The sequence below is a fragment of the Crinia signifera genome, chromosome 7 (genome assembly GCF_055691185.1).
Source record: "Crinia signifera chromosome 7, ASM5569118v1, whole genome shotgun sequence".
Taxonomy (NCBI): Eukaryota; Metazoa; Chordata; class Amphibia; order Anura; family Myobatrachidae; genus Crinia; species Crinia signifera.
In genome coordinates this window covers 98,861,487-98,875,038 of record NC_139223.1, presented here as the reverse complement: position 1 = coordinate 98,875,038, position 13,552 = coordinate 98,861,487, and the positions used below count along the sequence as shown (strand labels likewise).

Sequence of the window (13,552 nt, the reverse complement as noted above, 5' to 3'; positions counted from 1 at the left end):
TGGTGTGCACTGTAACAGTATTCACAGTGCCAGGGCCGCGGGCGGCCGGAGAGAGGGGAGAGGCGGCGGGCGGAGAGGAAGCCGGCGGGCAGGATGAGAGGCAGCGAGCGGGCGGGCGGAGAAAAGTATATAAAAACTGTGTTCAGAACACCTCCGTCGCCCAGCAATACTGCTGCCTGGCCGTGGCCACCTCAACCTCCATCCTCCGTCCTCCGACCACCGGCTCTTCCTCCCACGTGACGTCAGACAGTGAGTGACAGTCACTGGAGGCAGAACATCATTTATAATGCGCAGCCCTCCCCTAGTTATGGCCCTGGACATGTCCTCAGTTAGGGAGGCCGGCAGCCATGTTACTGTGGCCGCGGCCATGTTCTGACTAAAAGCCACAGCCGCTGCTGCAGCACTAACTGGATATAGACAATACACTGGATCACAGGCGGCCCCGCAGCAGTAACTTATACAGCGGCCGGGGGGACACATGGCACCCTGCCCCGGGGACACATGGCACCCTGCCCCCCGGCCCAGCCTGCCCCTGCTGCAATCCATTCACAATTCTCTGGATATCGAAGACCTTCGAAGAGTACCTGTAGTTTTTGTAAGTCTGAGGCTTCCACTAATCTGCGACTGAGATAAAGTAGGCTGCAAGTGGTCAGTGCTGACGTCAGAGACCCACCCTAAAAACTCCTGGGCACGTATACATTTTTCCAGCTCCCAAAAAACAGCCCCCAAACACCAGCTTCCTGTCATTCAAACTGCAGCTTCAAGATCCTTTGCGCTAATTCCTCTCCATTATCTGCTAGTCGTACAATCATTTATCGATTTCTGTAATTAGCGATCCATGCTGAATTAGGCCGTGTTTGATAAAATATTTCATTCCTGTTGGACAGGATATTAATTGCTCATATTTCAAAATTAACCTGTTTTTTAAGAAAAAAACTGGGGAAAAAATACATAATCTAAAGGGCAGTATATAGCTTCCTAAACATCAGCGTAGTATCCACTCTTCTGACACAAGGCCCTAATTGCCATTTATAAATAAACACAGGATAGAAATCTATTATATAAAAGTGGCTGTATCTGTACTTCTAGCCCTCAACCCCCCACCGTGTCTCTTGCTGACAAGAAACAATAGAAGTTACCCTTTGAGGGCTGCAGCAGAAGTTCTGAAATGGCTTCTACCCTCTCCTAGATCTGCACACCACCATGCCCACAGTTTATGACAACTGGCAGGTGATGTTGGAAAAGCCCCAAATCTGCTCCTCCCCCTCATGTCCTGACACATGGTTTGGTGAGGGATTGCATACATGTGGATTTCTGTTAGGAATTTATTATTTTTCAGGTGACTCTGCAAAGGTGAGGGGAATACTGGAGTTTGGGATACAGTAAGGAGTGGTTAGCAGATTTGAGTATACAGTAGCCCCACCTTTCCCCAACACACTACCAACAAGGAATTATATAAGTGGAGAGGAGCAGAATAAAAAGGGAAAATAGGGGAAAGAGCAAGAGGGAGATGGGATAAATAACATAGTAAGAGAAAATAGGAAATGAAATAATATATGGAGAGCAGTACGGAGACAGGGACAGGGGGGGAGAGGTGGGGGAAGGGGCAAATTTTAGCTTCAAAATACTAGAAATAATATATTAACATTTACTAAAACATCTCACAGAGAGGGGTGTAAATTTTGTTGTTAGTTTGTGTGACAAGTGCTGTTGGAGTCAACCTACCTTGCAAATCAGGTAGCATCAATGTGCTGAATAGTATGTCTTTCTTCCAATGTATAGGTTCAGTAAGTGTACTATCATTCAAGTTATTTCAAGATAGCATTCTCAGATGTAAAATGCATATCAGTAATTTAAGAAACACAAAACACAGTAGAGTTTGCTCAAATAGATCTGAAAAACATGGTAGAACGCACATGTATGAATCAATGCACCATCAACCAAACACAGCAGGACATTCCATAGGCACCACTACAACACTAACATATTTATCAAGCTTTGTTTCTGCAAATACAACCATAAATCAAATAATACATCTTTTGGGCAGCTTGTTTGAAGAAGCATGCACGGATGTGACTTTACCATGCAGTGCTCCTTGCATATAAAGAAAGAGTTAAATATTTTTGTTTCTGTGCAGGGAAAATACTGACTGCTTTATTTTTACACTGCAATATAGATCTCACTTTGAAGTAAAACCCCACCAAATATAATTATATCTGCGCATTTTACATCTGCCCCCCTGCAGTGCACATGGTTTTGTCATCTAAGAAATAATTTGCCAGAAGGGGTGAACCAGAATAACCCCCATAGGGGCAGATGTATTAAGCCTGGTGAAGAGATAAACTGGAGATAAAGTGGAAGGAGATAATGAACCAGCCAATCAACTCCCAACCATCACATTTCAAACACAGCTGATTGGCTGGTGCGTTATCTCCTTCCACTTTATATCCAGTTTATCTCTTGGCCAGGCTTAATACATCTGCCCATAATTTCTTAAGCCCCCATATACTATGTGATTTCTTATACACTATATGACAAACGATATATCAAATGCGGTCCTTCTGCATAGTATGCATTGTAGGTCGGGCGTGCAGCAGGTCCAACCTCTGACCAATCTGATGTACACAGGACTGTGCATTGAATTGAAACAGATGTCAAACACCTCAGATTTTGCCACTTTTCACCAAATTTCTCAGCTTGATCCGTTAGATTTGGGTAAAAAGAGGCCAAATCGGACAAGTGTATGGGGGCCTTTACATAATTTCAGAGACAAAATCCTTTTCAGGGTCCCTGCCCTGCATGTGTTTATTTATATTTATATTTATATATATATATATATATATATATATATATATATATATATATATATATATATATATATATTAAAGCTGTCAAGGCTTTGGGGATGGCAGGGAGGCAGAGGATGGCAGAAAGGCTGCACGATGAATCATGAGATCTCTCAGCCAATAATGCGAGGAGTCTGAAGGAACACACAATTCAACAAATTTTTCTGACTCGTTCATGACCCCATGCTGAAATGGTCGGGACCAAGGAAGATGAACAGTTATAAAGTGAACAATGAGCAGCATATACTCAGTGATTCATATGTAATTTCTTGTCACGCCATAGTAATTTCCATGCTATGATTGCATATGATTCCAGCTTGATCAATGGCCCTCCGCTGCTTCCTGCGTCAGTGTGGGACCTGTCACCCTGCTTGTACTGTATGACAATGTCTGTAGTTTCTAGATGTCTCTGGTTAAGATGTGTTTCATGTTACAGGGTTTCAGGAGGGGAGCTGTTCGAAAGGATCATTGATGAAGATTTTGAGCTGACAGAAAGAGAAGTCATCAAATATATGAAGCAGATATCAGAGGGCGTGGAGTTTATTCACAACCAGGGCATTGTCCATCTGGACCTCAAACCAGAGAACATTATGTGTGTTAATAAAACCGGGACCAAAATTAAACTAATTGACTTCGGCCTGGCCAGAAGATTAGGTGAGTGGATATTTGTCTGTCTTGTATGGCGTTTTAGTGAGTATTAATACATATTAGAGGAGATAACTGGGCTTGCTCAGCATTTCAGAGTGATCTATTGCCAAAGGATTATTGGTACAATTAATAATAAGAAAAACAATAACAATATTATTACTTTTGATATTCACATTACCATTATCAGCTATGACATGTTTTTCGTGTGTGTGTGTCTGTGTGTGTGTGTGTGTGTGTGATAGATATTATGCTTCACATTCAGTCATTTGTCACCAAAATAAACCAATGTTATTATTCTGACCTCATTTTATGCTGGTTGTTTCTTTAGAATGCATAGCTTTGTGACACATTTGGACCCTGATTCTGGTTTATTCACTCCCTTACCCGTTCGCACAGTGGAGCAATGTTTAGCAACTGTGCATGCGCATAAACTTTTATGCTCATGTGCAGCCACTTTGTGCATGTGGACGCAGCAAATTGCTTATTCGCCAGCCCATTCGCACCTAGCAATGCATAGGGCGGCGGCGAGGGGTAGCGCCCATGGGGACACCCAGTGTTTCATGGGTGTCCCCATGAAAACACTGGGCATTCCTATGCTAATCGGCCGTGATGCGGGAATCAGGCAGCTAAAAACACCAGATATCAGCTGCCCGCCCCCTTCCCGTACAAGGGCACTGCAGATCTAAGGTGAGCAGAGACTGACTTAGATCTGTGAGCACTTGCAAAATCATTCGCGCTGACCATCGAATGATTTTGCCCCAGTATGCAAGGCTGTGAATGGATGTTCGGGGAGGGGTGTGTGAGGGGGGGGGGGGGCGTTCGTGCAGGTGGTGTTTAGATGACATGCAAAGCTATGAATTTTGCAGCTTTGCGGGTCAACCAGAATGACCTCCTTTTTGTATGTTGATAGTATGAGAATGTTTGCTAGAATATTTCCTCTCCATTTTTTGACAAATTTGTGTCCAATATAACACAGTTCAGGACAGACTTAACGGAAAAGTTGTTAGACCTACGGATTGGTAATCCATGGCTACAATCCAATTTAATATTTGGTGCCTGAAGTTAACCTCCAACTTGTGAAAAGGAACTTAAATCAGAGTTAGAGTAAAAATATTATGTTTAAACAAAGTGCCACTTTCATTCAGTACTCAGAACTCTAGAATGTAACTTGTAGAGGGGCTCCCTTTTTCTGGTGGAATTTTCCCAGTCAGTATACAGTGACATCTGCTGATTTTCGCCCAGTACATCAGGCTTTTGTTACTTTTGCTATCACTTTAGAGGGGTTCCTCTGTTACTGTAGCTGTCAGCTTATACCCCTTTCTCACCTCACAGATAACTACCGTCAGCATCAGTGTGAAAGGGCCATGTTAAATATCCGTCAAGCAACCAGGCAATCTGACCCGGGATAAAAGAAGCGTTATTCCCTAGTTGAACTCAGGTTGCTGGGCAGTGTGACCGGGTAACCTGGGTTAAGTGACTCGGGTCCCGTTCACGTATATGCAGGAGGCAGCAATGTCACCTCAGTACTGCCTCCTCCCCCGCCAGATGCGCCTCCGCCCTGCCCCCTGAATGATGCTGAGAGCAGCACACAGAGCAAATGGCGGGTCACTCCCGGAATGGATGGATCCCAGGTGCGACCCAGTATTTACGATGTGAAAGGGGTATTAGATGACTGGTAAAGTTCATACTTGGGAATAAACTTTACCAGTTATATTCAGCTGAGCACATCACCTACAGAACACACACACATACACTAATTCCGATATTGAGTTCAAAACTGTTTAATAGACCATATACTTCCACTCAGCAGTCGCATAAACAAAAGTATAATCTAAGCAGAGATCCCATCTTCATTCAAAGACTGATCCGCTTAGTGATCCCATTCCGACTGTGCTCTGGTGCTCATTAGGGCTGTTATTATGGTTGGAAATTCTTCCTTAAGTAATGGGATTTGATTTCTGCCCTTTTTTGGTCTGTTTAGTAGCTCAATTAAATTTAATCTTAGATAAACTGACTATGAGAATTTTTTTCCCCTTAACTCTTTATGTTTGCAAAACATCAGATGCAGATATTTAGTAGGTAAAGAGTCCGCTCCAGAGAAGTATGTAAGTATGTATGTATGTATGTATGTATGTATGTATATGTATATGTATATGTATATATATATATATATATATATATATATATATATATATATATATATACAAAGGACAGAGTGCGCCAATATCTTAACTTTCCACCACCAATGTACAGACAATGTACAAAAAATGTAATGACAGTTATCACAATTTTCAGTGATTTAATACATAATAAAAAAAGATAAAAAGTTTTTGTTTAAAGTTTGAGTCATTTTCACACGGTACATTGAAACACCCTTTTCATGACTCAAACTTCAAACAAAAACTTTTGATCTTTTTTTTATTATGTATTAAATCACTGAAAATTGTGATAAGTGTCATTACATTTTTTGTACATTTTTTGTACATTGTCTGTACATTGGTGGTGGAAAGTTAAGATATTGGCGCACTCTGTCCATTGTATCTATCGATTCCCACTCTTCCCCTACTAACAGAGGGGACTTAACAGAGTTGCTGCCCAGATAACTTATCTGAAATCAGCGCATTGAAGGGGTACCCTCTTTTTTCTATATATATATATATATATATATATATATATATATATATATATATATATATATATATAAAATACAGGTAGATGCAGGCACTCACAACATGCAGCGAATTGCAGTGAGAAATAATAAATCCCACACGGGTATGCTTTGCCAACGTTTCGGGTCTCTGACCCTTTATCAAGACATAAATAAAGTGAAGACAGTACTTACATTTATAGCAGAATACATGTGACAAACACCCTGTGACTGATCAAAGAAAAAACTCCCTGTAAGTGCGCCTTCCACGGAGCTCCGTAACGTCATCATAGCGCATCGGCACTGTCCAGTGCTGTCAGAGCTGGAGGCGAAAGTGTGGGAGATAGTGCTACCAAACAATCTGTGAAACATAACAAGATACATTTAGTACATGACAGTTTAAAAACACCAACACAGGGAAGTCTCTATCAAGACTTAAAATAGAAATGCAGTACATGATAAACTGTATCAATAATGTTTGCGCCGTTCATAGTGCTAACGGCCAACGCATTGAGAAAATGGGCAATTAATTAAAGTAAATTGCTATCAATCAATAATGTAATCAGCAATGCGTCAATTTCTAAACAAGCCAGTGACATGAGTACCAGGAAGCAAGGTCGACATGGTCACGTCTACACCTCCAGTCAACATAGCTTAAACAGATGTGCTTAATGCTGTTGTGAAAACATACAGTGAAGGCAGGACAGCTACATGAATGGGGGGGAAAAACAGGTGGATATTAAGGTTGCAGTTTACACAAATGGTCGACATGCTAAATCATTGCACTTTTTTAGTGGTGTTGAGCAGCAAAAGTGCTACTACGAGAGTCGGGGGAACAACCTACTGACAGGAACCATTCAACTCGGCAACAATGTTATAAAAAACAATTTAGTAGTAACTGTTCATTAAGCCCCAAGGGTTGGACAGTTTGCAACTTAAAAATCCAATGTGCTTCCAGCCTGAGCAAAGCTTTGTCGCGGTCTCCTCCTCTAAGGGAGAGTGGGATGCTGTCTATCATTTTATACCTCATAGAGGATAATGTGTGCTTATGAGTTTTAAAATGTCGGGCAACAGGCTGTTCGGAACCCTTACCTTCTAGAGCTGCTCTAATAGACGCTCTGTGGTTTGCTATTCTCTCCTTGAACTGTGTGATCGTTTTCCCAACGTACAGTAAGCCGCACGGGCATTTTATGTAATAGATTACATATTTGCTGGAACATGTTAATGGGAAACGGATTCTGAATTTCTCACCAGTTCTGGGGTGAAAAAAGTAGTCCCCTGTTTCTAGATTGGAGCAAGTTATGCACCCAAGACACCTTCTGGTAAGAAAGTGCTCCTTGGGTTTGTCAGCGAAATTGCTGATATCATTGTGCACTATGTGATCTTTTATATTCTTACCCCGTCTAAATGACGGCAGGAAATTACTATCTTGTAGCGCTGGAAGGGATTTATTGGTGGCAATAACTGGCCAGATTTGTCTAGCCGATTTCATCAGTGTCTGACTGTGAGTGGTGTATTTTTGGGTCCACACTATTTTGTCAGCCGTGTTTTTGTTTGAGGTGGTGTTGAGGATGGTACATCTGTCTAGATTGAGCACTTTGTTTTTTGTGTTTTTGAGAAGTTTGTAAGGATAGCCTCTTTTGAGGAAATCTAATAACATAAGGTCAATCTCAGATTCAGCATCTTCCTTCCTGCTGCTAATTCTCATGGCACGTAAGAACTGTGAATAGGGGAGACCCCATTTCAGGGAAGGAGGATGGTGGCTGGTGCTGAGCAAGATGGTGTTACGGTCTGGGTTGCTTAAAAAGTGTAGTTATCAACTTGTGCTCACTATTAAAGGTTATTTTAACATCTAGAAAATTTACGGAGGTGGCACTGCAAGTATAGGTGAACTTAATGGAAGGGTCACTGCTGTTGGCCAGACGCATGAGCTGATGGAATTTCTGTTCACTGTCACCCCAGATGAGAAAAATTTCATCTATGTAGCTGTAAAATTTAATTAGTGATCCTGAAATCACAGGGTCAGATAGGAAGATGTCCCTCTCTACCTGGTGCATGAAAATATTCGCTAGACTATGCGCGACACATGACCCCATAGCGACCCCGGAGCATTGCAAGTAAAAATGATTATCAAATAAGAAATAGTTACGTGATAATGCCAAGTCCAAAAGTCCAATGAAGAACTGGGTGTCTGGGCCACTGTAGAGGTCACTTGCCTCCACAGCCCTTTGCACCGCTGCCAGGCCTCTTTGGTGCAGAATTGATGTATACAGAGATACGACATCTACTGTACATAACAGGCAATTAGCTGGAAGGTCTGTTAGAGTCATTAAGTTGCACAGGAAAGTGTTTGTATCTTTTAAGTAGGTTGACTGATGCTGTACGATTGGCTGAAGAAATAGATCTAAGAATTGGGCAATGGTGTAGAATAAAGAGTCTCTGGCTGAAATAATAGGCCTGCCCGGCGGTTTCTCTGGATCCTTGTGGATTTTGGTGATGGTATATAGGAGGGGGACCTTCGGATGTATTGAGATTAAAGCGTCTCTTATTTTCTGCGGGATTATTGATGATTTTACAGCATCATCCAGGTAACTATCAAGTTCTGCTTTAAAGATAGAGGTGGGATCTTCGCGTAGAGGTCTGTAGATGTCCTGGTCATCTAGCTGGTGGTATATCTCCGCTTTGTAGTCGCTTGTGTTCTGTATCACCAACTTTATCACCCTTTGTCCGCGGTGCGGATAACAATGTCAGTGTAGCTGCTTAAGTTCTTCAGAGCCTGCTTCTCATCGGCAGATAAGTTGTGCGGGATGGACTCATTTTGAGGGGGGCGGTTGGTGATAAGATTCTCCATATGATCTGTGAAATCCTGATGGCAAGGTTGTTGGATTTCGGGTCAAACTGACTGTTTAGCTACACTGACATTGTTATCCGCACCGTGGACAAAGGGGGTGCGTTGGTGATACAGAACACAAGCGACTACAAAGCGGAGATATACCGCCAGCTAGATGACCAGGACATCTACAGACCTCTACGTGAAGATCCCACCTCTATCTTTAAAGCAGAACTTGATAGTTACCTGGATGATGCTGTAAAATCATCAATAATCCCGCAGAAAATAAGAGACGCTTTAACCTCAATACATCCAAAAGGTCCCCCTCCTATATACCATTCCCAAAATCCACAAGGATCCAGAGAAACCGCCGGGCAGGCCTATTATTTCAGCCAGAGACTCTTTATTCTACACCATTGCCATATTCTTAGATCTATTTCTTCAGCCAATCGTACAGCATCAGTCAACCTACTTAAAAGATACGAACAAGTTCCTGCGCAACTTAATGACTCTAACAGACCTTCCAGCTAATTGCCTGTTATGTACAGTAGATGTCGTATCTCCGTATACATCAATTCCGCACCAAAGAGGTCTGGCAGCGGTGCAAAGGGCTGTGGAGGCAAGTGACCTCTACAGTGGCCCAGACACCCAGTTCTTCATTGGACTTTTGGACTTGACATTATCACGTAACTATTTCATATTTGATAATCATTTTTACTTGCAATGCTCCAGGGTCGCTATGGGGTCATGTGTCGCGCCTAGTCTAGCGAATATTTTCATGCACCAGGTAGAGAGGGACATCTTCCTATCGGACCCTGTGATTTCAGGATCACTAATTAAATTTTACTGCTACATAGATTACATTTTTCTCATCTGGGGTGACAGTGAAGAGAAATTCCATCAGCTCATGCGTCTGGCCAACAGCAGTGACCCTTCCATTAAGTTCACCTATACTTGCAGTGCCACCTCTGTAAATTTTCTAGATGTTAAAATAACCTTTAATAGTGAGCACAAGTTGATAACCACACTTTTTAAGAAACCCAGACCGTAACACCATCTTGCTCAGCACCAGCCACCATCCTCCTTCCCTGAAATGGGGTCTCCCCTAGTTACAGTTCTTACTTGCCATGAGAATTAGCAGCAGGAAGGAAGATGCTGAATCTGAGATTGACCTTATGTTATTAGATTTCCTCAAAAGAGGCTATCCTTACAAACTTCTCAAAAACACAAAAACTAAGTGCTCAATCTAGACAGATGTACCATCCTCAACACCACCTCAAACAAAAACACGGCTGACAAAATAGTATGGACCCAAAAATACACCACTCACAGTCAGACACTGATGAAATCGGCTAGACAAATCTGGCCAGTTATTGCCACCAATAAATCCCTTCCAGCGCTACAAGATAGTAATTTCCTGCCGTCATTTAGACGGGGTAAGAATATAAAAGATCACATAGTGCACAATGATATCAGCAATTTCGCTGACAAACCCAAGGAGCACTTTCTTACCAGAAGGTGTCTTGGGTGCATAACTTGCTCCAATCTAGAAACAGGGGACTACTTTTTTCACCCCAGAACTGGTGAGAAATTCAGAATCCGTTTCCCATTAACATGTTCCAGCAAATACGTAATCTATTACATAAAATGCCCGTGTGGCTTACTGTACGTTGGGAAAACGATCACACAGTTCAAGGAGAGAATAGCAAACCACAGAGCCTCTATTAGAGCAGCTCTAGAAGGTAAGGGTTCCGAACAGCCTGTTGCCCGACATTTAAAAACTCATAAGCACACATTACCCTCTATGAGGTATAAAATGATAGACAGCATCCCACTCTCCCTTAGAGGAGGAGACCGCGACAAACCTTTGCTCAGGCTGGAAGTGCATTGGATTTTTAAGTTGCAAACTGTCCAACCCTTGGGGCTTAATGAACAGTTACTACTAAATTGTTTTTTATAACATTGTTGCCGAGTTGAGTGGTTCCTGTCAGTAGGTTGTTCCCCCGACTCTCGTAGTAGCACTTTTGCTGCTCAACACCACTAAAAAAGTGCAATGATTTAGCATGTCGACCATTTGTGTAAACTGCAACCTTGAGATCAACCTGTTTTTCCCCCCCATTCATGTAGCTGTCCTGCCTTCACTGTATGTTTTCACAACAGCATTAAGCACATCTGTTTAAGCTATGTTGATTAGAGGTGTAGACGTGACCATGTCGACCTTGCTTCCTGGTACTCATGTCACTGGCTTGTTTAGAAATTGACGCATTGCTGATTACATTATTGATTGATAGCAATTTACTTTAATTAATTGCCCATTTTCTCAATGCTTTGGCCGTTAGCACTATGAACGGCGCAAACATTATTGATACAGTTTATCATGTACTGCATTTCTATTTTAAGTCTTGATAGAGACTTCCCTGTGTTGGTGTTTTTAAACTGTCATGTACTAAATGTATCTTGTTATGTTTCACAGATTGTTTGGTAGCACTATCTCCCACACTTTCGCCTCCAGCTCTGATGACGTCACGGAGCTCCGTGGAAGGCGCACTTACAGGGAGTTTTTTCTTTGATCATTCACGTGGTGTTTGTCACATGTATTCTGCTATAAATGTAAGTACTGTCTTCACTTTATTTATGTCTTGATAAAGGGTCAGAGACCCGAAACGTTGGCAAAGCATACCCGTGTGGGATTTATTATTTCTCATTGCAATTCGCTGCATGTTGTGAGTGCCTGTATCTACCTGTATTTTTCTGCATATCCTTCATCGGGAATCAGAGCACCGCACAAGTTGGATACCTTTATGTGGAGTGCCGGGCATTACTGTTTATATATATATATATATATATATATATATATATATATATATATATATATATATATATATATATATATATACACATACATACATACATACATACATACACACACACTAGAAAGCTCAGTTGAAGCGAATACTTTAAAAGTTAGTAAGGCAGCCAATCGTACATGATTGCCTCTGTGTGAGAGAGAAAGGTTTGCAGTTTCACAGATGGCAGTGTTTTAATGACATACAGACACTAGATATATATATCTATACATATATATATATATTAAAAGCAGTAGGTCCTTCACAGCCTCTTTAGTAGCAGCAATCAGTGGGTGCCCTCACAGATAGAGAAATGCAGATGTCTGTTGGTGCGGCACTCCATAAAGATACGCTCAGCAACTTATTTATGCAGGCATATTTATGCAGGCAAAGTTTCGATACAGTACCTCTCACAGTATTTTAATCAGGCTAAAAGAATATTGTTAGGCGCCAGACTGCACGCCTCCCGGCTTCTCCCCGAGTCCTGGTGGGGGTGCTTGTTTCCCCGACGGCGGCTGACGTCACACGCCGCAGGACGGTGTTTTTGAATATAAGGCTGGCGTCTGCTGGCCACAGACGCCGGTTATAGTTCCGTTGGAGGTTTTCCTGCCGTAGAGTGTTCCCGGTTCCTGAACCTTGTGTCAGCCAGCGTCTTCGCCGTTCCTGGTTTCCGGTGCCTGTCAGCTGTGTCCCTGTACTTCTTCTGCGATCCTTGTCATCCATCCAGATAAGTCAGGGATCTCCCTGCAGTGTTTATATTTCATTATTCGTATATTGGAGTCACCCTTTAGCCTTGTTGGTATTATATTTTCTTATATTCGACCTCTGTGCATTGTTGCGCTTATATTGGTTCATACGGGTTAGTGTTCTCCCCTTGTACCTGCAGACACACCTGGGTTAGCACTCTCCACCTGGGTCCCACCAGTTGGATTCCGGCCTGCCCTTCGGGGTAAGTTAGGTTATCCTTTTGTACCTGGTCCGTCTCTGTGAACCCGATGTCTCACCACAAGACCTGACTGCAACGGAGTCTGGGCAGACCTAATTCGCCCTTACAGCCGGGGTGGTTAAAGGTGAAGCCTAGCACCGCACGGGCTCACCGACGCTAGGCCGGGGCAACAGAGCTAGAGGGCAGGTTAGGTTCCTATACCTCAGACCCAGACATCAGGCACGGTTCCACTTCCACGAGGCCTTACATTATAACCGGACATAAAAGAGTTATCGCAGGGTATCACTGTCATTTTACCTTTTGTGCTTCCCTGCCATCATGGACTCCAGTACTGGGAGTCCGTCACAGGTCCTAGCTGACCAGGTCCATCTCCTTACTCAAAAACTGGAAAGAGAAAGAATTTCACGATTGGATGCACACCAAGGAAGAAAATATTTGAGGAGAGGGAGTATTCTCAAAGATATTTAAAATGTAACTTTTAATGATATTTAGAACTAAAATGAAGAGAGAAAATTGTCCTGCGTAGATTTTTTAATATATATGATCTCGCAGGGTGATCTCCTTCTTGGGCTTGTGAACATTTTTCAAGAATTAAGAATTTAATTCTTGAAAAATTTTCACAAGCCCAAGATGGAGATCCAATCGTGCAATTCTTTCTCTTTCCAGTTTTTGTCTTGACCACATTGCCTGGATAGCACCCATCGCCACAAATCACACCCAATAAAGGCGATAGAAGATCAATCCCTACCATTACACTAGGGCTATAGTTTCAGAAAAAGTGTGTGCGGA

At 42.4% G+C, this 13,552-nt stretch overlaps 1 protein-coding gene across 3 annotated transcripts in view; it reads left to right on the top strand.

Moving 5' to 3' along the window:
• MYLK (myosin light chain kinase) overlaps positions 1-13,552 on the top strand; it is a 383,637-nt gene that overhangs the window by 315,622 nt on the left and 54,463 nt on the right. For all 3 annotated transcript variants that reach the window (XM_083153527.1, XM_083153528.1, XM_083153529.1), the window contains exon 10: positions 3,283-3,500. In XM_083153527.1, the coding sequence (XP_083009653.1) occupies positions 3,283-3,500 (218 nt within the window). The remainder of the gene's footprint in view (positions 1-3,282; positions 3,501-13,552) is intronic.